The following is a 24,856-nucleotide window of genomic DNA, read 5'->3' on the forward strand; positions in this document are numbered from 1 at the left end:
GTACCATGCAAACTTCCACCGAAAATTGGTCTGAACGAGATCTAGTAAGTAGTTTTTTAGGGTTCCGTACCCAAAGGGTAAAAACGGGACCCTATTACTAAGACTCCGCTGTCCGTCTTTCTGTCACCAGGCTGTATCTCATGAACCGTGATAGCTAGACAGTTGAAATTTTCACAGATGATGTATTTCTGTTGCAGCTATAACAACAAGTTAGTAGCTATCACGGTTCACGGTTCATGAGATACAGCCTGGTGACAGACAGACGGACAGCGGCGTCTTAGTAATAGGATCCCGTTTTTACCCTTTGGGTACGGAACCCTAAAAAGGAACCTTAGAATTGATTATAATTAATTTTCCCTCTTTGATATCTATTTAAATATCGATTACTGCGAAACGTGTACTTAACCTTTTTTGTAGAACATTTTGTGTAGATTATTTACGTTGAACAATATTTTTTGCTATTAGCCAACGTTTACGAGTTATTTACGAAAAACAAAAAAGGGACCTTAGAATTGATTATAATTAACTTTCCCGCGTTAATATCTCTCTGAATATTAATCCCAGCGAAACATTGTACTGAATCTTTCTTGTAGGCAATTTTATACAGATTACTTATGTAGAGAAACATTTTTTGCTATCCGCCACCGTTTAAGAGTTATTTACGAAAAACTAAAAAAGGGACCATTAAATATACGGCGGTCGACCTTGCCAAGCTAATTCGTTTCATGGCTAAATAGGCCAGCCAGTGTACTTCAATCCAATTTGCGGTGTAAGAAAAGGAAAACAATAGAATTAAATGTTATTGTTTAAACTTAACCGCAAATTACGACACAGGCCACTTGCACCATCCAACAAAGCCGGGGTTAACCCGTTAAACCGTTAACCCAGTGTCAAATTGTACTGGTAACCATGGTAACTCCAGGTTAACCGGTTAAACCCGGTACCATGGTTACCAGCAAATACACATTGGATCAAAATATTGGATAGATGGAATACCACCCAACATCTAACGAATCGATTGCTATGTTACGTCATGAGTTAGGTACGAGTATTACTCCCTGACACGTTCCGGAACATTTATGAGATTTTACAGAAAATCTATCTTAAATAGTAAAAAGATATGAGCACCAAGTATGGTAGTGTCGGTGTTAATAGGCTTCAATAAAGTCCTACTGCGTAGTGCTAGATTAGACACTCACCACAGTTTAACTTCTGATCCTTGTAGTGATGTTCCTTGGCTTAACAAACCCGAAGTTGCCAGGCTGAAAAGAATTGCCGGCCGTTACTTACACCAGCCCCTTACAATTCTTATACATTCGTCGTCGAACAAAACCTAAAGGACTGTATCGTTTATTATAAATACAACAGCCGTTTTTTTTGAGGTCTTGTATTTTTTTATTATTCACATATATTTTTTAAGTTTCCAATTTATTGTGATTAATTGCTCATTTTCTATCTATTTAACTAGATTTAATAATAAAATTCAACATGTGTCAACTACCCTATCCCTATTGTCAATTTCGGAGCTGTGAATTAATTTTATGAATGGTGATGATGATGAGGATGATTTTGATATTGGGAACTTCATTCAGGAGACAATTTTCAACTTCAAAACCATGGAGACTTTCAAAACGGGACAGAAACGTGAGACGAGGGGGCAAAAAAAAGTTCCCCGCTGTAAAAATTGTTTCGACTTCATTTTTTTACCCACGCAAGTTACATGTTTTCTTCCGGGAGGGAATGTATTTTGAGCTTAAAAGATCTTCGGACTTTAACGACTCTAATGCGAAAACTTCTCGGTGTGCCCTAAATATCCCAGTCCCTTTAGAACTAAATAGACATACCGAATGATTTTGTATGAAATGATGTCCTGTAGAAGGGTTAACATTGTAATAAAACATTTCAAGTCACGGTATTCTGTTTAATAACATTTACAAGTGATAATATGGAATGTTAACAAACGTTAGGTATCATACATTACACAGCAAATGTACATTCATTCCGCAACCTAGGAACCGCAAAAACTGAATCTAAAGCGCGGCTTCACTACACCATCCGCGAGCCATAAATACTCGTACGAGCGCTTGAAATCAGCGCGGTAGATTTGTCCATGATAAAGTTCTATCGCTGAGCACTAAGAATTTCGTAGGTGCATTGATTTTTATATTCTGTTGCCTTCGCATAAATATATGTTTACGAGAGAAAAATATGGGGACAGGCTAAGATACGAAACTCAATGTGCTCAGCAGCACACCGTTTTCACTCTCGGATTTGCCCGCAGATTTGTCGCCAGCGACAAATCCAGCGTGCTAATTACTGGGTGTTCCGCAAAATCTAAACCGCTCCCTTTGGTCATTCTTTAAGCGTTTTAAGCGCTGCCGTTACCGTGTCATCACAGGGTCCTGGCATTTTCTACAACTTCGTACGGGTTTTCGCATTATTATCACAAGATGGCGCAGTCTTTTTAATTCGAAATTAAAAGCTGCCAAAGTGGCGGCTGAAACACTCGAAGGTATTAACTGTCAGGTTTAAAAGACAAGACCTCGGGGCCTATCTTTGGTTGAAATTTAGTGGATTTTGTTAGAGCTCAGTAAATTATGTCTATACATTTACATTTTATAATAGGATGAACACCGGGCGCTCACTAGGCGTTGTAGTTAGCACCTGCTCCTCGACTTTAACCTTCAGGATCTGTTCTTTATCCGATGATCTGAAACATTAGGATTCCATGAGCTTTTTGAATGTTTGCATAAAAAAAAAGTTAAAAAAAAATTCACCAGACATACTCTGCGTATTGAATTTATAGGTCATACTGAAGGCCGTTCCCTGAGCCAGAAGGCGAAAAATCTCCTTATATGATCATATTTCTCTAAGAGACGTTGATATAGCGTATACAAAATAAGTTTGTGAGGTTTTTATACCTGAAATGTTATGGTGTTTACCCGTTTTACCCCCTTATGTACTCAACTTTGTTTGTGTTGGGTATGGTAGGGTATAGGGCTTCCAAATACCGGACCTTTCGCAATACCGGTATTAATACCGGTTTTGGCAACTTCAATACCGGGATCCCGGAATCCCGGGATTTTTTGAAAAAAATGGGAACCAAGTAAATTTGAAGTAAAAATACCAAATTTTAATAAAATTCATTTTTATTTTGCATGCGTGTTACATTATACATAGTATTTTTAACTTTGATATCACTTAATAATAAGCCTCTTTTTCTCTCTATTGACTAGTTTCTGCACTTGCAGCTCAATCGAATACATAAACAATTTTAGTATAAAATGTTCAATGATTTTTTAACATAAATAAAGTAGCACTTAGTGCATTATATAAAAGACAACACTTTCTAAACATTTCCTAAATCATTGTACTAAAATTTACTTAAAATATAATAATTTAATTCGTTTAATGTAATTTTTAAGGTAATTGTACAATTGAAATGCAAAATGAAATAAATTTAAAAATCAATAAATAATTAGCAATTTCCCCACTTGTAATGTAATAAAAATCAGTCTACAACTTGAAACACGCGCACGTTCGCACAAAAATTTAAAATTCAAGTTCTAAGACCCACAACGGTTGTGTTTTTTTTTTATAAATTCTAACATTAAACAGTGTTACAAATCTTACAATACAATTTAAAATAAAACGTTTTTGTGAGTCAATGTCATTGAATATTAATTTTATTTTTTATTTAAATAAAATTATCTATTGTACTTAGGTATTTAAATTTAAATAAATAAACTTACATGGTATTTCTCCCTTCGGAAGAAACATGACATGAGTTATAAACCATTTCGTGACTTGATCCTTATCAAGTATGTATATCTAATAAACAAATAATACTGTATGCATACTTACATTGTTGTGAGATTCACATAAACTACAGCGCGCGAAACTATAACTACAGCATAGGTTATAGCTTACGTATAGCTTCACGTTATAAGCACCGAGAACCGACTGGCTACACCATTACCGCTCCACGTCGCATGCGCAAGACAGAGAATGCTGTCGAATCGTAAAACGAGAGGAAGACGCAAGATCTATGCGCGCAAAGCTTTGTGGTGATGCCGAATTTTAACGTTTCGATGGGTAGTTAAAGTTTGTTTTGCATATTTTGTTAGTTAATAAAAATACCGGGATCCCGGTATTTCAAAATTAAATACCGGTATTGAAATCTACCATAAAAAAGGCGGTATCCCGGGATCCCGGTATTGGAAGCCCTAGTAGGGTATAACTAGTTGGAGGTTAGGCGGGAGCTTGCTCTGGCGTCCTATATATTTAAATTATTGCGCGGTAAGATCAGTAACCCAGAGTTACTGCCCATGGTAAACCTGTGCGCGCCCTCGCGGTATGTGTGGCGCCGATACCAACCGCAGCTGCTAGCCGTGCCGCGCGCGCGTATCGATCTACTGCACGAGGCGCCGTGGACGAAAGCCTTGCGTACACTCAATCAAGTTGCTACCCGGATTGATGTGTTCCATTGTTATGAGAATGACTTCATCAAAGTCACTTTGTTTGTGATATGTTATACTTAGAAATAGTTTTATAAATATTTTATTATGTCGTTTACATTTTGCTACACTATCGCATTGGGCAACTGTTATGATAGCTGTATCGTTATTATTAATAAATAAATAAAATAAAAAATAAAATATTCGTAGACGTGGAAAAAATATATGTAGTTCTTGATTATATTATCTTTAATAACACAGCTTCCGATACACGAATTATGACACTTCGCTCGATACAATTAATTCCCAAAGTAACCTCTAACTCGGACTTTTAGTCAAACTTTACTTTTATTATGGGACCAATGCCGAAATCGCGCAAAAATATTTTCACCTCAGCAGCTCGAACAAGCCTACTTTCGTCACTCTCTGGAGTGAGGAAAGTGCGACTTTCCTCACTCCAGGGAGTGAAACAATGTAGCTTTTTAATTTAGTGAAGGCCATGAACTTCATACTACGGTACGGTACGGTCCGGTCTCGTCTCGTATCGTATCGTATCGTATCGTATCATATCGTATCTTATCGTATCGTACATATTATAATACTTATTTTTTCTGTTTATTCTGTGTAATTCGAAATACATTTTAACCTTTAATATGTTCTCACTACTGAGGTGAAAAATTATGTGTGCAACACGAGAGCAAAGTTATTTTACATCTCGTGTTTTTGAGTCCCTCGCTACGCTCAATATTCTACCTTAGAATCTTTCGCTTTCTCGGGACTCAAAATAAACACTCGCAAGAAAAACCAACTTTCCTCTCTTGTTGCACAAATAACTATTGGCTGTCCCATAGAAATCAGCGGCATTACATCAGCCGGAATGTATGAAGAGAAAACCCTTTTTTCGCTATTTTGACATTGGTCTCATAATAAAACTTGTTCAGTATGACCTATAAAGTTACTAAACAGAGTATGGCTTGGTGATTAAAATTTTACCCTGTAGGTATGACTTTTTTTTGTAAAATAACATAAAACTTATCAAATTAAAAATAAGTGGAATACCCGTCAAGTTAGTTTGTGCTTGACGGGTATTCCACTTATTATTAATTGACACTGCTAAATAATTGTGATTATTTAAATTTAACGATATTTAAAAAAGGGGGCCGCTACGTACTGTATTTTGTATTTTACCTTTTGAATAAACCCCCCCCCCTTTTTTTGAAATCTATCGTTAAATTTAATTAATCACAATTATTTAGCAGTGGCGCTAGTGAGCACGTTGATGGGCTCTTAATAGCCATCTGTCAAGAACAAGCCTAAAGAGTTATTATACTATTTTGGATAAAACAGCCAAGGCGGTGCAATTACTTACTGTTGCGAGGCAAAACTACTGCCTGACTGTCCGCCACGGTGCAGCAGTGCAGGTTCTTGTGGAAGTTGTATTGTATGGTGAGGTGCTTCTCCTCGCCCACGCACGGGTCGAAGAATCCGGGCAGGTCCGCCTGTGGTACAATTAAACATTATGTGTACAGTAAACTCAAACTGGAGTAAGACCAATTATACTAACAGAAATACTCCAAGTGACCCTCGGTGGACCTTTTCTTTGCAGTAAGGTTCACGAATAGGGATGTTGTTTATATATAATAGTAAATCAAGGGCATAAAGCGATCCATTCTTATACCAGGCAATATAGTCGAGGATTAAAATGGACATTTATGCCTGAGTTTGAGTTTGAGTCACTTCGATTGCGAGTAAAATATACAAAAATATCTAATATTGTAGGTTATTTTACCGCATTTGTTCAAGACTAAAGAAAATTGTACTCGTGCCGGTCGCTATAAGCACTCGTCTGACTCGGCCTGACTGACACTACGCTTGTCCTCGTATGTACCTTGCTCGCCTCCAACAGCTCTAGCCGCGAGTCCTTGACGAGGCACTGCACGGGTATCGTCACGTCGATGACTTCGCTGTAAGCAGTCGGTGACTCGGGTGAGGCCGCATCGCCCGTCGGCTCGGCTTCTACCTCGTGACTTGTGGCTCCTGATAAAAATAAACAACATGAAATACCAACTAGAAAAACTCGCAAGGTGATTATTTGATACACTTCTCGCATAATACTATCGCATTAGATTATGCTTATAAGGAGACAATTCGTCAAATTGAAGACTCATAACGCACTTCGATATTAGCGCATTATAGTGATTTCTGACGTGGTCGCCTGGCCTGGTCAGGGTCACCTGCCTATGAAAGCCTCTCGCCCTGGTTTCAGATCTCGGTAAATTACTATGTATTTATAAATATTAATATATTACATACCATCAAAACACCAGTTATTTTTAAAAATCGCTGAACAAATGTTGTTCAGTATGAGGAGTACAGCCTACAGTTTAATTTTTTGCTCGTATTACAAGCCACACCCGGTATATCGTTGTTTAAGTACCCACAACGCAAGCCTTATTGAGCTTACTGTGGGGCTTAGTCAATTTGTGTAATAATGGTTTTATAATATTTATTTATATTCGAAGCGAGAAACGCGTATCATAAGTATGATCCTTAACCTTTAAATATTAAAACATGAACTTTAATGTGACTGGAAATAGGGATGCACTGATCAATGCTTAATCATACTTTTTTTTATTAGCCTTTAAGAGTGCCCCACAACTACGCAAAGGCTTTCGCTCTTTCTCGCCGTTTGGTCCTATCCAATGCAGTGTGCTGGTGTTCCTCTGCCCCGAGATCCATTCTATGGGATCCAGTCTGTGGCTTAAGTACGGTAAAGGTTAAAATGTTCTTACCTGCAGGTAGCTTCCCGTACAACGCCCTCAGGATGACGAGGCCCTTTTTCTTCTCCTCGTCGCTCCGGATCCTGGAGTACGTCTCCCGCATCAGCTCCACCGTCGCTCGCGCTTGCCGCTGCATTTCTTGTAACCTGATAAATAACATGTAAGGGCAAGTTATTGCAAAGTTTCTGGGAGTAGATAAGTTTATTTACACCTTGACCGCCAAACACGTCAAGTGTCGCATATAGCCCAATATCAACCTTAGTGCATTCCGATTAGGTTTACGATGACGCGCCGCACACTCACGTTAGGCGTTCAGGTGCCGTTCAGTTAACAACACGTTAACAATTAGTTTTCGATTTTCGATACTAATTAATAGTGACAATCTTGCATAACTTAGCGTCGTAGTCCGTTATTTTAGATGTCATAATTTGGTGATACAGAAACAGAGCTTTGGTCATGTAGGTTGGGTCATATATTGATATATAATTTAAAATTTACCTCCGACGTTTCGAGGACGGCGTTGTCCCCGTGGTCGGGATAGTGCTGGAGGTAACTTTAAAACTTATTTTACGCGATTAAGTCCCGCCGTTATGAATAATAATGGGTCATATATTATATTTCAGGTTTAGAAGTAGGCGGAAAAACGTTCAAAACCGTTAACAGCAACATTAAGTTTACGTTTCTGCATATTTGAACAGAAATTTAGCCTTCATTGACCAGTCTCTCTTGCTATGGGGACCAAATGTACAACCAGTCATGTGTTGGCTAGCTAGGGAAAGGAGTTCACTTTTCTTAAGCTAAATACAATTTCAAAGAAGAAAATTCCAGTACCAACTCACCTGTCAAAGTTAGCCTCCATAGATCTCTGCCGCTCCCTTTCTGATCGCTCCCTCGCAATGGGGTCCAGTACTAATTTCTTGAGAATGAGCCATGAGACCATGGGCACCACTGTGGCGTAGAAGACAGGTGATGGCATCACTTCTTCGCACAGGTGTATGGGGACCACTATCGTCTGTGTTGAACACGTCCATCTGAAAAAATAATAAACAATTGAATAAAATTGACAGTATCACCAATTATTCATCATACAAAAGCACAGGTTGCAAATGATTACTATGTGGCTATAAGTATCAAGTCACAGTTCCCGTGAAATTATTATCTGTCTCTCGCACATCTCTGATACGATATACATGTTGACTGTTGTACTAACCAAATTTTTTAGCTAAAAGAGCCACAGGTGTTGTTTTTAGTAGTCTAAGAACTCTAAGTGTTATTTTTTGCGCCGACCCCTGTACTAACCATAGACTAGCCACGGACTGGATCCCACAGGACGGATATCGGGGCAGAGGAAGACCAAACGCAAATGCGCAAAAATGCGGGAAGTGTGCCAAATGGCGGAAAAGAAAAAGGCATTTTCCCAGTAACGGGGACACTCTTATAGGCTAGTAAATAAAAGTGTATTGTACTAACTTGAGCTTGAGGATGACGCCGCTGGGAACGCCGAGCATGACCGCGGCCGACACGCTGCTGTTTTTAGACACCTTTTTCTCGGCCCCGTACTCTGCTATGGCGCCGAAGGTACCGAGTCTGTAAAATAACACCAAATTTGACATACCATCCTCGACACAGTAAACCCTATTGCAACGACATAAGGTGTAACAAAGGAGAGAATATCTAATTACAAATGCATTGCTGAGTGGAGACCATTTCGGCTTCACATCTCTATTTCTGTTTTATATTCTTCTTTGAATATGCTGTCTGTTATTTGTAAATGATTTCTATTATATTTTAGTTGTATATTAATATAGTAATCAGTGTTATACTTATAGTAATTCGCATAGGCAATTGAGTACAATCGCATTAGACACTTCTGAGTCACTAGCAATTTAGTGGTCAATTGTATATATATTAAATCAAAACTATGTAGTTTGCCTACAATGTTGTAGGCACGCCAGTTGACGTCCTTGGCGGTCAAAAACTTACTTCAACGCCAAGCGCAGTTTCATATCGTGCTGTGGTAACTTCCTCATGATGTTAAAGGATATGAACGAGTGCGGGTTGCCGAGCTGGATGGCCGTGTTGGTGTGGTACTTCTCGGAGTCGCGGACGTATATGGACGTCATGGAGGACCCGCCCTGCCCGCCGGCGCGGTACGTCAGGTAACCGACTGAGTGGGCGTCCAGTTGGAGCGCCATTGCTGAAAATAAGGGTTTTTTTGGTAATTTTTTATGTCCTTTGGTGGTTTACGTTCTGGATGATTGGAAACTCAAGGTTGTGGGGTTGAAACCCGGTTCATACAGTCAGTATCAAAAGTAGTGCTTCTGACTACGCGTCAAGTGGTCTCCAATAGATTAACAAAAAGAAGTACGGACTTTTGAACGCGAACTGTAGAGATATATTTCTGTTTGGAAAAGTGTTCCTGGGTGGCAGACACTTTTGGTGCGTTGTTTCATCCGCTACTATTGATCTTCTGTACTAATAATTCTCATGGAATTTATATCATTTGCTATTTATTTATTTCCCAGTCGCTTTTCGGCGTACAAAAACATCGTAAGAAAACAGAAGCAAACTTTAACAAAAACTAATTCCCCTCAGTTTTGAAGACGGCAGTAGCTTTGTAAAAACATTTTAGGGGGTTGTAAAGTGGACCTCAGGAAACCGTAGCGTCTCTGTTTGAAACGCCGAGACAATGCTAGAAAGATGATGACATACTTGAGACAAGACTAGGCACGATCCCCCTCGGCGTAAACTGCATGACAGTGCCGCAGTTGAGGAACATCAGTCGGGATAGGGTACGGAACATTTTGAACCCCAGAAGTGGTCCATTGCCTATCCCGAACTCAAATTCCGTCCAACCCTTCTCGGAGCTGAGGTGGCGGTTGCATAGGTTCACGGAACCGGTGCCTGGAAAAAAAATATGTTTGTTTTTTCATAATATCCTTGATGTGCTGAGATGAGAGGGATAATAAAAGGTTAAGTTGCAGTGCGTTCAGCAAGCAGTTTATGACAAATCTTAGCGCTTTTGTAGATCATATTACGGTAAATTGCGGTTGCCAAAAATTAGAAATAGTAATCTCAAGTTTAAGCTTCCAATGTAGACCACAAGATGGCAAAACCTACAATGCACGTAAAACAGCGCACACAGGTGACAGCTGTCATCTCAATACATATATGGCGTTCCATGCCTAAAGAGTTCTTATGCTCTATGTGCATTAGGATCCTTTAGGCATGGAACATCACATATTATGAGTTTCAAGGTTATTGAATGGAGGATAAATTGAAGGATGAATCGGATGAAATTGTATCGAGATGACAGCAGCTACCCAAGCTATGTGAAAAATATTGTAATGGTCTGAGGGAGATCCTCAATCTTACCGATTCCGTTCTGTGTTGATATATTCCCTGAGAGCGTCATGGTGTCCCTCAGTGTTATGGGAGAGTCTATAGATTGCTGAATGGTCATTCCTGACACCTCTATATTCGGTAGGATATTTGATTCTTCTCTGTTGATAAAACCAAATAATATAAGTACATCATAGGCGGTAATCTCTATCACAGAATAACATAAAATTTATTACAGCAATGAATTCAAAATTAGACCTTAAAATAATAGCAAAACGTTATATTATTTTAAAAACCGGCCAAGTGCGAGTGGGACTCGGGCACGAAGGATTCTGTACCATTATCTATTTTTTTTTAGTATTTGTTGTTGTAGCGGCAACAGAAATACATGTGTGAAAATTTCAACTGTCTAGCTATCACGGTTCATGAGATACAGCCTGGTGACAGACATATAGACGGACAGTGGAGTCTTAGTAATAGGGTCCCGTTTTTAACTTTTGGGTACGGAACCCTAAAAAGTAACATGAAAACAATTTCAAGTAAATTATGTTTTTTAAGAATCAGAATTTCTGATCGAATTGATGGGAACAATCAGTCAAAAATCGAAACTTTTTTCAGAATTAGAAATTATGATCCAATTAGGGTATCCAAAGAAAGAAATCCAAATCCATAGATCCATAGAAATCCAATCCAATTTTGATCCAAGTGTATGAATGTATTGACAGAATGCGTAGAGCATAGTTCCTTACAATCCTAATATCTCGATTGCAAACCCTATAGTAATAGTAACTAAACTACCATCTGATATAGTACTCACATGATTTCATATTCATCGTAATATTTCATAAACATATCTGTAGCGTTGACGGAGAGTGTGATGGTGCCGCGAGGATTCGCGCTCTGTTGCAACCTCCGCTCCTCTCGCTCGCGCTTTAACCTGTCACAAAAGAAACCTTAGATACAAGCAAAGATAGATATAACTCCGTAATAGATGGATACAGTCTAAGGAAAAAACCTGCCTCGAAAATCAAGAAAATTTGATTCTCGCTCAGAGGGCGCTACTAGCTTTGGCCTACTGTCGTATAGATGGCGTTACGTTTGTTATTTAACAATTTTAACGCATATCAGTGAAAGAACATGGGTCAAAATCATAAAAAAAATATTAATGTAAATAAAAAAAAATCATTTATCCATTTTATCGTATTTTTATAAATCTTCATTTTTAGTTTTAAAGTGTGTCGATAGATGGTAGTGAATTTACTGTGGTTACAAAATTTACTATGACAGTACCACTCTAGTATAAGTTACTCTATGATATAACTTTAGGAGTCCTTCATGCATGCAGTAATTTCCTGTAAAAGAAAATCATACTGCTATTCAAATTGATGTACTTCTCTTATTTGTTGATATGTCTGGTTAATTATTTTTAGACGTTACAAAGTAAAGGATATTTAGAGTCCCTTGGTATGTATTTTGGAATAATCCATTCAGTCGTTTTGAATCTAGAGCAGTTCAAAGTAAACTCTGAATTGTGAATTTTTTTGACATTTTCTAATCATTTGTTAAACCAAATACCTAGTTAAAAATGTTATAGTGTGTTATGTATTTGTGATCTACTCACAAAGCCCTTTCATTTAATACTCCGCATGGTACGTTTAAAAATAAAATCTTTGTACCGCCGACTTTATGGATGTCACAGTTACTACCCTCACCATTTTCGCGCTTGTCATCTCATAAATTTGTGTTCAGGGCATCATACTGAATGCACTGATACCAAATACACCCATATCTGAGACAACTTGTGCCAAAATCGATTTGTAGGAGACTTTTGGACCAATTACCGGTGTACTATATAACTAGAATAAGCAGATTTATTACATTCTTTATAACTATACTGTGTTCAGTTCATGGAACAGACCCAAAAGCAAAAAAAGTTTGACTGACCCATGTATCTATATTTTTATGAGGACTTACCTTTCATATTCTTCTCTAATTTCTCTAGGTGTTCGCGTCCGAAATATAACTTCCCAGCCATCTACTTCCAAACCTCTTTTACCTGTTAACAATTCAAATATTATTAAGTTCTCACTACAGTAGTAAAGTACAACAGCCTCGTACAGATTTAACTAACTTAGCGGTTTTTCACTCACGTGTTTCGGAGAGCCTAAACCACGTGATTAAAAACACGTGAGTGAAACCGCTATGTCTCACGATAGCTCATACAGATTCTTGTATATTACCATAAGGGGCCCGTTTCTCAAAAGCTTGTAACTTGTAATACAAGCGGATGTCACTTTTTGACAGCTTTTGTTAGAAAGGGACTTCCACTTGTATTACTAGCTACAAGCTAATGAGAAACGGGCCCCTGATGTGCCTAATTGGCTCCCCACTGGTTAATTGGCTAAAAAATAAGTGAGTGGCAAAAAAATAAGTGCATCCCCGTTGCCAGGGAGGTTTTGGGATTATACTGAGCAACTTTCACTATGGGACCAACCACGAAATCGCGAAAAAGTAATTAGGACTTTTCTTGGCTGCATGAAAGTGATTTATATTATCAAAAAGATATATGTAACACCGTATAAGATGAGTAAAGTCTAAGAATAAAACATGCCTCTAAAAATCAAGAAAAATTTATGCTCGAACAGATGGCGCCATACCTTTGACCTATGCTTGTGTAGATGGCGACACCGTTTCATATTTAACAATTTTAACATTGAAAGTACATTGGTCAAAGTCATATGGTGTTTTAAAAATAATTAAAAATTAAAACAAACAATCATTCATATACTCTTATATCTATATTTGTTGATATTTTTATTAATTTTCATTTTTAGTTTTAATTATGTGTCGAAAAATGGCAGTAAATTTACTGTGACTACAAAATTTACTATGACAATAACCCTCTATGTACTCTATTCTCTTTGATATAATATTAACCCTTTAGTCTGTAGTGGCAACATACTTGCCATCATACTTAAAACAAAAACGCATCTCTACTGCATATAAGAAATATGGTTCGATATCGAATGACAAGAAAAAATTTCAAATGGTTAGTAAGTAAAATTGTTATACAGGGTGGAAAAATATAATGGGCCATGGAGGGAAAGTGCCTTAAAACCTTAAGTAATCTCATTTTAAAAACTGTAATAGATGTCATATATTACAGTTTTTAATTTATATATAGTAGTGTGACTACTTAAAAAACACAAATCAAAATATTTAATAAAATAATTTGATTTGTTCCCAAACTTGTTCAATCTCATTTTACTTAAAGAAAACATTATTTTATTTTAAAAAACAAACAAAACTGCTATCGGCATATTAGGCAACCACATATCAACTTGCCAAGTCAAATGCAATTTTGATTTGCCAAAGATTTAAAATACAACAGCTCTGAAGGCATTTCTATAGGCCACCTAAAACATGATTTTAACTAATAATGAAACTAAAACTGATCTATTAACCTGACATATATTAAATTAAAAAATTAAATTAAAATTCATTTATTTCGAGTATCTGTGGCTCATAAGTACATAATAAATATTACAAACATTAAACAAAACACAAACATTCACGATAACATTAAACAAAAACTACGAAAATTAAATGAATTAGCAAACATCAAATTTTAGATTCTATAGAACAAACCTATTTATGCTTACCTAATGTATCATAAATAGCTCTTTTGTGGTTATCGGACAGCACTTCATACGCCTCCTTCACTTTGTTGAAGATCTGCTCTGCCCATTTCTGCTTGTTTGGGTCTGTGCTGTGCTTGTCGGGATGGAACATGCGGCTGAACCGCCGGTATGCGCTGTTGATCTCATCTGGTGATGCCTGTTATCATTTATATGTGACATTACATCTTGGGTAAAGGTACCTCACAGTGTTGGCCGTACATTAATTGCAATTAACCAGTACAAATTGAAACGTAAACCGTAATGGACAGTTAGAGTTTACGGTTCAATTTGTACTGGTTAATGGTTAATTGCATTAACGTTTCGGCCAACACTGGTACCTCATGGCGGTTGGCACATACGTTATTATTTACGACGGTCTAATACTAATGTGGTGCTACGCAACCGCCATAAGGTATCTTTCCCTGTGGAGTTTCACATCTAGTTGTTGTATGGGTCCGAGCCAAACTGGCGTGCCGAAGCCAACTCAAATCAGACAATTTAAGGGAGCCAAAGCAATGTATTCAGTGAAATGTATAATGTATATCTTATAATGATGATGATGATGAAATGATGGAAAATGTATTAATAATAGGTGCTAATCTGACCTTTAAGTGTCCCCGGCAAGCTCGGCCAAATTGCACCTTCCCATACAAACTCATTTTAAAACTATGTGTTGGATTGTAATGAAACTTTACACAAACAAGGACATTAGGTATATCTAGGTCTGAAATTAGTTTATATAGCTCCAGTTTATAAAACAAACTTAATAGAGCAAAAACAAGTTTTGTATGAAAAACTTAAATTAGCTGTATTTTTTTTAACTTTGGTATCTGAAGCTACACTAATTACAGACATAGATATACCTTATCCAATTGTAAGTACAAAGTTTCAGAGCAATCTAGCTAGTCGTTTAAAATGAGAGTGGAACTACATTTGTATGGAGAACCGAGCTTGCCGGAGACCCTTAAAATGTTTTTGATGTGTAATGTATTCATGCATATAGGAAATAAATAAATATGAAATATAACTTTTAAAATGCCATGTAATTAATTTAAATAAAGGTATTTTGTGAAAAAAATTATTAAGAATATATGTGTTGCTTAACTTCAAACTGGTAAATCCATTCGACCCTCGCAGCGAATATCTACCCTATTACCTTTTCTTAATACCAAAATCGCATAATCTGACAGATGGATTTACCCGAGTTTGAAATTCAGCAACTTATATATTTTAATTAATTAATTAATTTGTGAAGTGTATTGAATAACAGGTGTGCTGGCTCCTTATATATTCATTTTACTTATTGTACATATAATATGGTAGTTACTTCATTTGCGGTTGTGACGTATAAGTGAAAAGACACATAATATAAATCTGAGCTGCATAATAAATATTTAAAGTAGGTCAAGGACTTAGGAAATAAAATCTTGGTCCAGAATGTAACAGTATGCTCTTTCAATACAAACAAAATGTCAAAACAAGTATCAAAACCACACCTCGTGGTAGAAACAATTTATTTCAAGTCGAATGAAGGTATCATTTTGATGACATGATGGATATTGGAATGCATTACCAAACATGTACTAAGTTCACCGCAATATGTGTATATAAAAGATTCAAGTAATGAAACAAGGAGGCTATTATCACTGTTACAATAATATAGCCTTAATGTTATTTAATCGAACCGTAAAATAGCACATCATCACCGGTTCTAACCTAAAATTACGTGACACAATATCACGTTCATTTAGACTCAGTCCGCAATAAATATTATACCTAAACTACTGGATCTACAACTCCTAATATTTGTGTAGGACAACAAAAACAGTTTCTTTCAAGAATTTGTCTGCTTAGGATCAAATTTGACGTTATATAATAATGATAATCAAAATAAGTAAAAATCTCTGACGAAATACACATGCAATAATATAATTACCGCCTTGGAGACATTCAGCAACTGGTAATAATTTTCTTCCATCAAAATACTATCACCTTCTTCATCCATTATAAACAATTTAAACTAAAAATTAAAAACCTAAAAAAAAAATTCAATCCTTGGATATTGAGATATTTAATTTCTTTAACTGCCGCTCTGACAGCGGCGTCGCCAGTGTCGAATAGAAAAGCCCAAACCATAGAGCAACTGTAAAGCTTGGCTTAAACTTTAACCAACAACATTATGCCTCTTGACACGACCCGACACTAAAATACTTTCATCCAACGTATTTTCGAAAGTAGGTAGAATGAATCAGCTTTCCATTTGAAAACAACGCAGAATGAATTACTGAATCAAAAGTAAAATATTTTTTGTATTTTAGTACAGCTCTGTCACCTAATGAAATTAATGAATTACCAAATAACTCAAATAAGTCTTTTTACTTTGTATACTTTCCGTTGGAACTTATTTCGTTCGTCAGAAAAGTCGGTGAAATTTGAAGAATTTTTTTTTCTTTTAATAATTAATTAAAAATAGCCTAGAAAATATGTACCTGAACATAAATAAATTGGATTACCTAAAAAAAATTACAAGTTCAAATGTACATGTAATGTATGTGTAAAAAAATGTTAATGTAGATGTTCAGGTACATATTTTCTTTCATAAAATATAAGTTTGATCCGTTAGACGTATCGGTGAAGGTCGACCGATAAGGTAACTATCTTCTACTACTAGTATACCCATAAGTAAATGTATATATTTATTCACTATACACTGTACACGTCCTATTTTTGCATCACTAACACACTATGTGCACTACATAATTTTCACCTCAATCAGCTTAGTGTTTTCAGAGAAAATCGCTGCTTTTTAGGCCAGTCCAGATTTCTGAGATGGGGACAATTTTCGCCCAATCCATAGACCTAGCCTAGCATTACATAGATGAGCTATACGCGTGCGCCCGTGAGGGACAGAACATATGCAATGCGACAATATGATTGGTCGAGTAGATGCCCATCATAAACCGTACTAAATTAACGGTGGGTAATAAAAAAGGGAGACTGTGACAAAGAATAACAACGCTTTCTCTGCTACTCCTACTGTAAGATACATAAGACTATCCCGTTCGGTCATTCCCCCCCCCCCCAATCCCTCATGACCGATCCAGTTATACTAGATGCATGGCCCAATCTGATTATTTTATTGCCTGATCAAATCGGGTGGTGTCAAGGGCCTGACACTCTTTGATAGAGAAAGATAGTCTTATTGCGATTCCTATAAGAGGAAAGAGAAAATAGTGCCATGCTTTGTCTTTATCACCGACCAGGTGACATCATAGGTAGCATAGGCGATGGCGAAATACCGAAATTTATAAGAGTAAAAGAGAAAAAATCCTATGCTGCCCAAATTTTATATGAATATTCTTTCTCTTACTATATGTATAACTACTTGTATATACTATGTCTATGGGTGGTGTCATGGTGTGGACACACACACTCGCTTGGCTGGCACTATCAGTAAAGTTTATTGCATGAATCTAGTATAACTGGATCGGTCATGAGGGGCGAAGGGAAATGACCGAACGGGATAGTCTTATGTATCTTTCAGTAGGAGTAGCAGAGAAAGCGCTGTTATTGTTTGTCCTTGTCACAGTTTCACATTTTTTTGTATTCCCCACCGTAGTTATGGTAAATTTAGTATGGTATATGGTGGGCTACAAATCTTCTCGACCAATCATATTGTCGCATTGCGTATGTTTTGTCATTATACTTACTTCACTCTTTGGTTTTGTCCCTAGATCAAACGGTGTGTATAGGTTAGACCAGACGGGCTGTAGTGTATTTTGTTACACTGATTTTAAATTTCCAGAAATGCCTAAGCTAACTCAATGGAAAATTGCTCTGACAATCAGAAAGGAAAATCGGAAATAGTTGTAATGTACAGCCGACTCGATACGCTTGGTTGACTAGATCTTGCTAGATCGGCACTCTGAATTGCTCTGAATACTCTGATTTCATATCCACTCGGCAGATGGTTGGACGGTGGACGTCGTGGTGTGGGCATAGACAATGTGTTTTTTTTTTGCCCTACGTCGCACAGCAGTCAGCTAGTAGGCAGTAGGCCTAGTAATACCTAGTAGGTATACTACATACAAGTGATACAAGCAACGTCTCTCGTATGCTCTCGTCTCTCTAGTGAAAAAAATGTAGTAAAAAAGTAATAATATTTATATACTACATACTTTTCTCAAAGATAACACTAAATGTAGGCAGAATTGTGTGTGTGTGAATTTAGCGCCACGCAGGATACTTATAGGAACCAGAAGGTAAATTAGTTTGAATATAATTTTAATACGTATTTTAACTGTAAAACAATGATCGTGTCGGGACCGTATATCTTGTTTTGTTACTTGTTATTTTGCATGATATTTAAAACGAATGAGGTATATTTTCAAGGGACCTTGGCTTTAAGCTTTTATGGTAAGGTTGGCTTGTGTAGGTGGCTGATTGTTCTGTAGTTGTTTTCGGATATGGACCGATACATTTATTCGTTTACTTACAGCGAAGTGTTAATTAAAAATTCTAAATGTTTTCTCTTTTTGCCGTACGTTACCTGTCAGAGATGCACCAGTAATTTCACTAAGTACACGGCAGGCTTTCCCCGCGGGAATAATTTATAAGTCAACTTAGGCTTATTAATCTTCTTATTTATTTGCCGAAGTGGTTTACATTCTTTCGAATCATTGGTCTTAAACATTCATATTTAATATAATGTTTAACTTACTGGTTACATAAACTAGTTCATAACTTTATTAATAACATAATTTACATGTTAACACATTGGGTCTACTAATGGTTTGGGTGTCTTATTAGACTGGGCTTGCTATGGTCATCTATTAACATAATTTACATGTTAACACACTGGGTCTACTAATGGCTTGGGTGTCTTATTAGACTGGGCTTGCTATGGTCATATATTAACATAATTTACATGTTAACACACTGGGTCTACTAATGGTTTGGGTGTCTTATTAGACTGAGCTTGCTATGGTCATCTATTAACATAATTTACATGTTAACACACTGGGTCTACTAATGGTTTGGGTGTCTTATTAGACTGGGCTTGCTATGATGATCTATTAAGATAATTTACATGTTAACACACTGGGTCTACTAATGGTTTGGGTGTCTTATTAGACTGGGCTTGCTATGATCATCTATTAACATAATGTTAGACCAGTCGGGAGACACTCCTTTTGAGCAAACTCGGCTCTGTTCGGCTCAGCATTGCTCCAAACAATTATTAGGGTTGGCACAACTTGACTTCCCTTTGCGTGTATGACCACATATAAGATAATGATACCATACATAAGAAAAGGACAGCATGATTCGTCCTTGAATCGCTGTCAAACTTCAGGTTTGTAGGAAGTGTCCTTTCTGTATGGTAGTAATATTACTTATTCTGTGGTTAGACCTAGTTTTGAGGAGTTATAACTTTCTTCACCACAAATAGCCACCTGATTGCCTGTGTCAATGATAATTAGGGCCAAGCTATTTATGTCTGCACAGCATGTAGATTTTTTATATTAAGAGTATGCACAATAGGGTATTTGAGTGAAACATTGATTGTATGTTTAACATTTACTGATCAAAACGCTGACATTTACTGATTAACACTATATTCAAAATATTTGTATGGTACTATAAATAGTAAACATATGTGTCTAAATGATAAATAAGTTGAATATATCATAAATGTAAAACTTGGAAAAATATTTCTTTTTGCTTCTTTTCCCATTATGGCACAAACGTATTCGCACCCGACGTTATGTATAAATCTGGTCTATGTCACATAGTTTTATTTTGCTTAATTTTTTTTGCTTTATATCATCCAAACGGAAAAATGTGGCCACCATTCTTAACAATTGCCGCAAGTTTAGTTGCCTTGACAACACAATAACAGTATTTGTATACATACCCACGTCTAACTCGTTGCACAACGTTAACCATAATTATTTTAATGTTTGACCATACTATACTGATTAACACGAGGTTTGCACACGAACGATTTACTAAAGGGGTATTCTTTGAAGTGACACTTAAGTGTGCAATGAAATATTGACCATTATCTGTAATTATATAAATAGTTAGCGTTAAAAGCTGATTGTTTATAGTATCACATAATAAATAACCGAGTAAAGTTGGATTAAAAGTCCTAGTTAGAGGCTACTTTGGGAATTAATTGTATCGAGCGAAGTGTCATAATTCGTGTTTAGGAAGCTTATAATTCTTATAAATGAAAGATAATATAAACTTTGGGAATTAATTGTATCGAGCGAAGTGTCATAATTCGTGTATAGGAAGCTTACAATTCTTATAAATGAAAGATAATATAATCAATAACTACATATGTTTATTCCACGTCTACGAATATCAACGTCTCTTAGAAAAATATGATCATATAAAAACATTTTTCGCCTTCTGGTTTAGGGAATGGCCTTAAGTCAAATGGTTAGTTTATGCTTATTTAGTAAATCGTCTCTTATTGCTAATGTGAGTTAGTTTTGACAACCTTTTTTATTAAAGTATATAAATTAAACCCAAATGTGCTATGCTTTCACTTAAACATTGTTTGTATATAAATACATACCTAGGTACAGTCGCCATCAGATATATCGGAGCGGCTAAGGCGCTCACAAATATCTGAACACGCATTTATTATCAAGGCGTTAGAGTGCGTGTTCAGATATTTGTGAACACCTTGGCCGCTCCGATATATCTGATGGCGACTGTACATAATAACCAATCTTTGCGTCGGCAAAGCTTGCACGCTAAAAAAGTAATTGTGTGGTTTTATGAAACCACGATGCAAATGAAACTTTTTTTTCGGATTGTAGGGACTTAACTGAATATTTACAGAAAATTTATTTTATTTATACTTTATTGCACAAAAGAAAAACTTAGTTTACAAAGGTGAACTTAATGCCATGAGGCATTCTCTACCAGTCAACCTGAAAAAAGAAAACGATATAGGGTATTAAAATCGCGTTTTTAATCTTAACTTAAGAGGCCGTAGTCGATTTTGGAGCAAAAATTTAAAATTGAGATTTAGTCGTTGAAATTATACACGTTTTGTAATAATGAGGTCGCGAGCGTGCGACACCGGTAATATATGAAAAGAAGGGGCAGTTTTTAAAAATTCATCAAAAATGTATGGTGGTAAATTATACAAATTGATGTATAAGAATAGTTTCAGCAAATGTTGTAGATTGTTTAAGTATCAAAATTATGTTGAAATTAAGTCGATTTTCAGAGAAATTGTCACTTGTTTTGAAGTAATTTCTGGAGAAAATTGATTTCGTCTAACTTTCATTTACACTACTTCAAAGTCATAATAATAAAAAAGTAGTCTGATAAACGTCAAGTACAGGATATGTGTAATACAAAATTACCATGTTTAGCCGTCCAAACTTTACGAAATTTACAAATAAGAGCGACAAAATCAGTGCTTTACGCGCGTTTACCTAAACGTCCATCAGAAAAGCAAACATTACTAATTTAGTGAGTTTGTTTTTAAAATAATTGATCTGATAAAAGGTAAGATAAGAAGACGTGCTAATAGAAACCAGTACTTGTTATTTCAATTAGGTAACAAAAGGTGTACAATTTCACCGACTAAATCTATCAATTTTACATTTTTGCGACTAAAATCGACACCGGCCTCTTAATAAATTTCCTTTTTAATTATCTTACAAAAGCTCGTTCAACGCCAAATTATTTCAGCTACTCAACACGGAATGGCGCTGTAATTAATTATTAATATCGCTTATTTATCATACGCTTGTCTATTAGGGCTAAAGCGATCGGTATAAGTAAGCTCTCCGATTACACTTAGGTTGTTAAGGATCTCACAGTCACGTAACACTGGGGTTTTCGAGATTTATTTATTGATAATAACGATACAGCTATCATAACAGTTGCCCAATGCGATAGTGTAGCAAAATGTAAACTAGAGACATAATCAAATATTTATAAAACTATTTCTAAGTATAACATAACACAAACAAAGTGACTTTGATGAAGTCATTCTCATAACAATGGAGTGAAGTAAGTATAATAATAGGTAAGCCAACCGTTGGGAAATGTTTGACGGAATCGTGATGTCTGTGACGTTCGAAAACAAAAATTCGTATGAAAACTTCCTGCGTATTATGATATGAATATTTGCCATTCACCGTAGAATTGATAGATTAAACCTTAAGTATTTAAGGTTAATAAGGTCTACTGTCCTTAAAATTGTGTATGAAATTACAAGCAAATATCAGCCTTCGTGAATTAAGTACTGTAAACTTAGTCTGATAATGAAGCTTATTTTATAGACTTGAACTCTAAGTACTAGAAATATAGTAGAATTTTAATAATGCTGTAATTCTTTAATGCGACATGCTAAAGACTGATCAAAGAATTTGAGGCGATTATAGAATAAAAGTGTCACTTTAAAATTTAAAATAAATATTGAGCAAACATTTCTCTTGTTGTAGGTAGAGTTTAAATAAAGCACCAAGCTAAAATGCCGTCTACACACCTGAACCTGCGCGAGGACGACGTGGTGCGGCTTGCGCTGGAGTTCCTCCACAACAGGGACCTGCACATCACCCAGCTCTCCCTGGAGCGCGAGACCGGCGTCATCAACGGCAACTTCGCGGACGACGTGCTCTTCCTCAGACAACTAATCCTCGACGGCCAGTGGGACGACGTACTCGAGTTCATTCAACCCCTAAGCGCTCTAAAAGCTTTCGAAGCGGACAAATTCAATTACGCTATCCTCAGACATAAATACATAGAACTCCTCTGCATACGATCAGAAATAAAAGCCTACAACAATGTCGAAAACATTGTCGACGAGGTCGTCAAAGTGCTAAGCGATTTAGAAAAATTAGCGCCCTCTAAAGAAGAATACTCAAATTTATGTTTACTATTAACTTTACCTAGCATTACTGATCACGCACAATTTAAGAAATGGAATCCGAGCAACGCTCGCGTCCAGTGCTTCCGCGAGGTTTATCCTCTAGTAGAACAATTTTTGCCGTGCGACAAGAAGTCTAGCGGCACGGTATCTAAGTGCGCAAAGAACGATCGACTCATGCAACTTCTTATTAAAGGTATATTGTACGAGTCCTGCGTTAATTATTGTCAGGCTAAGGCTACAGGGTCTAAGGAGGCGCAGTCGAACGAGGTAAACTTTTCCAGATTACTGGACGGTTCGGGATTCGACGAGTCTGATTTGAGTTTGCTTTCATGGCTGCAGTCGATACCGGCGGAAACGTTCAGCGTGCCTTTCGAACAACGAATGCTGAATGTTGATGTGGAGAAATTGGAGCGTCCGTCGCTGCATACGTCGTGGACGGAGCATATGTTAGTGACACCGATTAAGCCTCGAACGTTCCCGCATTTGGCGATGCCGTTTAGGAGGCCGCGCTCGGCCGCCGACGCCATGACGCGCTCGCTGCGCCCGCTGCCCGACGGTGCGCCGCGCCACCCGGCCGTTATGGCCCTGTCCGCTATCGACTACGGCCCGTCTTCGTCGTGTTTCGCCGGCTTTCATCTGACAGGAATAAAAGGCAGCAAACTGATGAACACTTCCGTCGATCGGTTGTTCGACAATAATAATGGTGGTAGCATTTTCGACAATTTGGATGATACGTTAAAACCGATCGAGGAGAAATTAAAGCCGATCGGAGAGGGAAAAACGAATGAAGGGAATAGCGTGGGTGCTTCAAACGCGACGACGCCTGAGCACAGAGGGCAGGATTACTCGGCCTCGACGTCTATATCTACCACCGCGGCGTCGACTGAACGCTCGTCTTTGGCAGAGCGGACGCCGCAGCAGCCCGAGTCGGCGCTGTTGCCTGCGATGGAGGGAGACTTTAGACGAGAACTGCTCAAAGAATACCAGATTCAGAAGCAACGGGAATGCGACGATTATATCCGAAATCTTTGCTCAGCAGACGCGAGACAAAAAGGGTGAGTTGCCTCGACATTCTCTGTCCAATAATAAATTTAACAAGTCTATTTTTTTTTCTTTTTTCTCCCTAAGATTTAAACTTTCAAGTAACCTTGACATATTTCTAGCTATCTTCATTCGCATGCATGTTAAGTTAATGAAATATCTAATTATTCTAATTATCTTAATGTTATTTTTACGAAACGTTAAGTTATTACTATTACAAGTTTTTACTTAGTTTTGTTTAGATGTTATGGTGTCATAGAGCTGGTGATGATTAAGTCCAAAGATGACCTCAGTTTTTTTTTAGAATTATATCCATAAGTAGTGATGGCAGCATATTAATGTAAATTCAGTAATAAAATATTATTGGAGAAAATTTATCATAAATTATTATTTTCCAGTATGGAGCATGGCGATTCTCCAGGCCAGCCACCCGGAGCGACGTACCCGCCGGGCGGGCCCGCCATGACGGACCAGCAATACATGAGGTAACTCCACACTGACTCATTACTAGAGTAGTCACTCTTTGGAAGAATGCGTCATCCGAGTGATCATTTTCGGAAAGTCGTAACTCGCTCGCGAATGTTTTACATTGCGTCCGTCGTTTGTGTGTTAGTACCGTACCTATCTAGTATAAAGGTATATAGATATATA

The 24,856-nt window shown here is 37.1% G+C and overlaps 2 protein-coding genes across 3 annotated transcripts in view; one reads left to right on the top strand and one right to left on the bottom strand.

Moving 5' to 3' along the window:
* Positions 1-1,907: 1,907 nt before the first annotated feature.
* Positions 1,908-16,378, bottom strand: LOC134754272 (dnaJ homolog subfamily C member 11). The gene is made up of 13 exons (XM_063690494.1): positions 16,196-16,378; positions 14,242-14,416; positions 12,554-12,635; positions 11,397-11,516; positions 10,613-10,740; positions 9,950-10,141; positions 9,221-9,434; positions 8,708-8,824; positions 8,077-8,268; positions 7,250-7,383; positions 6,346-6,494; positions 5,827-5,956; positions 1,908-2,710 (listed from the first exon to the last, which is right to left on the bottom strand). The coding sequence occupies exons 1-13, from the start codon at positions 16,262-16,264 to the stop codon at positions 2,685-2,687; spliced, it is 1,728 nt and encodes a 575-aa protein (XP_063546564.1). The 5' UTR covers positions 16,265-16,378; the 3' UTR covers positions 1,908-2,684.
* A 2,006-nt stretch (positions 16,379-18,384) lies between these two features.
* Positions 18,385-24,856, top strand: part of LOC134754194 (WD repeat-containing protein 47) — a 105,668-nt gene continuing 99,196 nt past the window's right edge. The window contains exons 1-3 of one of the 2 annotated variants that reach the window (XM_063690337.1): positions 18,385-18,521; positions 22,737-24,219; positions 24,604-24,690. In XM_063690337.1, the coding sequence (XP_063546407.1) occupies positions 22,766-24,219; positions 24,604-24,690 (1,541 nt within the window). In that variant the 5' untranslated portion in view covers positions 18,385-18,521; positions 22,737-22,765. The remainder of the gene's footprint in view (positions 18,522-22,736; positions 24,220-24,603; positions 24,691-24,856) is intronic. The other variant, XM_063690336.1, reaches the window with a different exon arrangement.

The sequence above is a fragment of the Cydia strobilella genome, chromosome Z (assembly GCF_947568885.1).
Source record: "Cydia strobilella chromosome Z, ilCydStro3.1, whole genome shotgun sequence".
NCBI lineage: Eukaryota > Metazoa > Arthropoda > Insecta > Lepidoptera > Tortricidae > Cydia > Cydia strobilella.

Bases quoted from the DNA above. Each gene is read 5' to 3' on its own strand.
- LOC134754272 (XM_063690494.1), bottom strand. From the start codon at position 16,264: ATGGATGAAGAAGGTGATAGTATTTTGATGGAAGAAAATTATTACCAG. The intron at 12,636-14,241 runs GTAAGCATAAAT...AATTGTTAACAG, and splicing joins AGCTATTTATGATACATTAG to GTAAAAGAGGTTTGGAAGTA. The intron at 5,957-6,345 runs GTACATACGAGG...ATTGTACCACAG, and splicing joins AGCTGTTGGAGGCGAGCAAG to GCGGACCTGCCCGGATTCTT.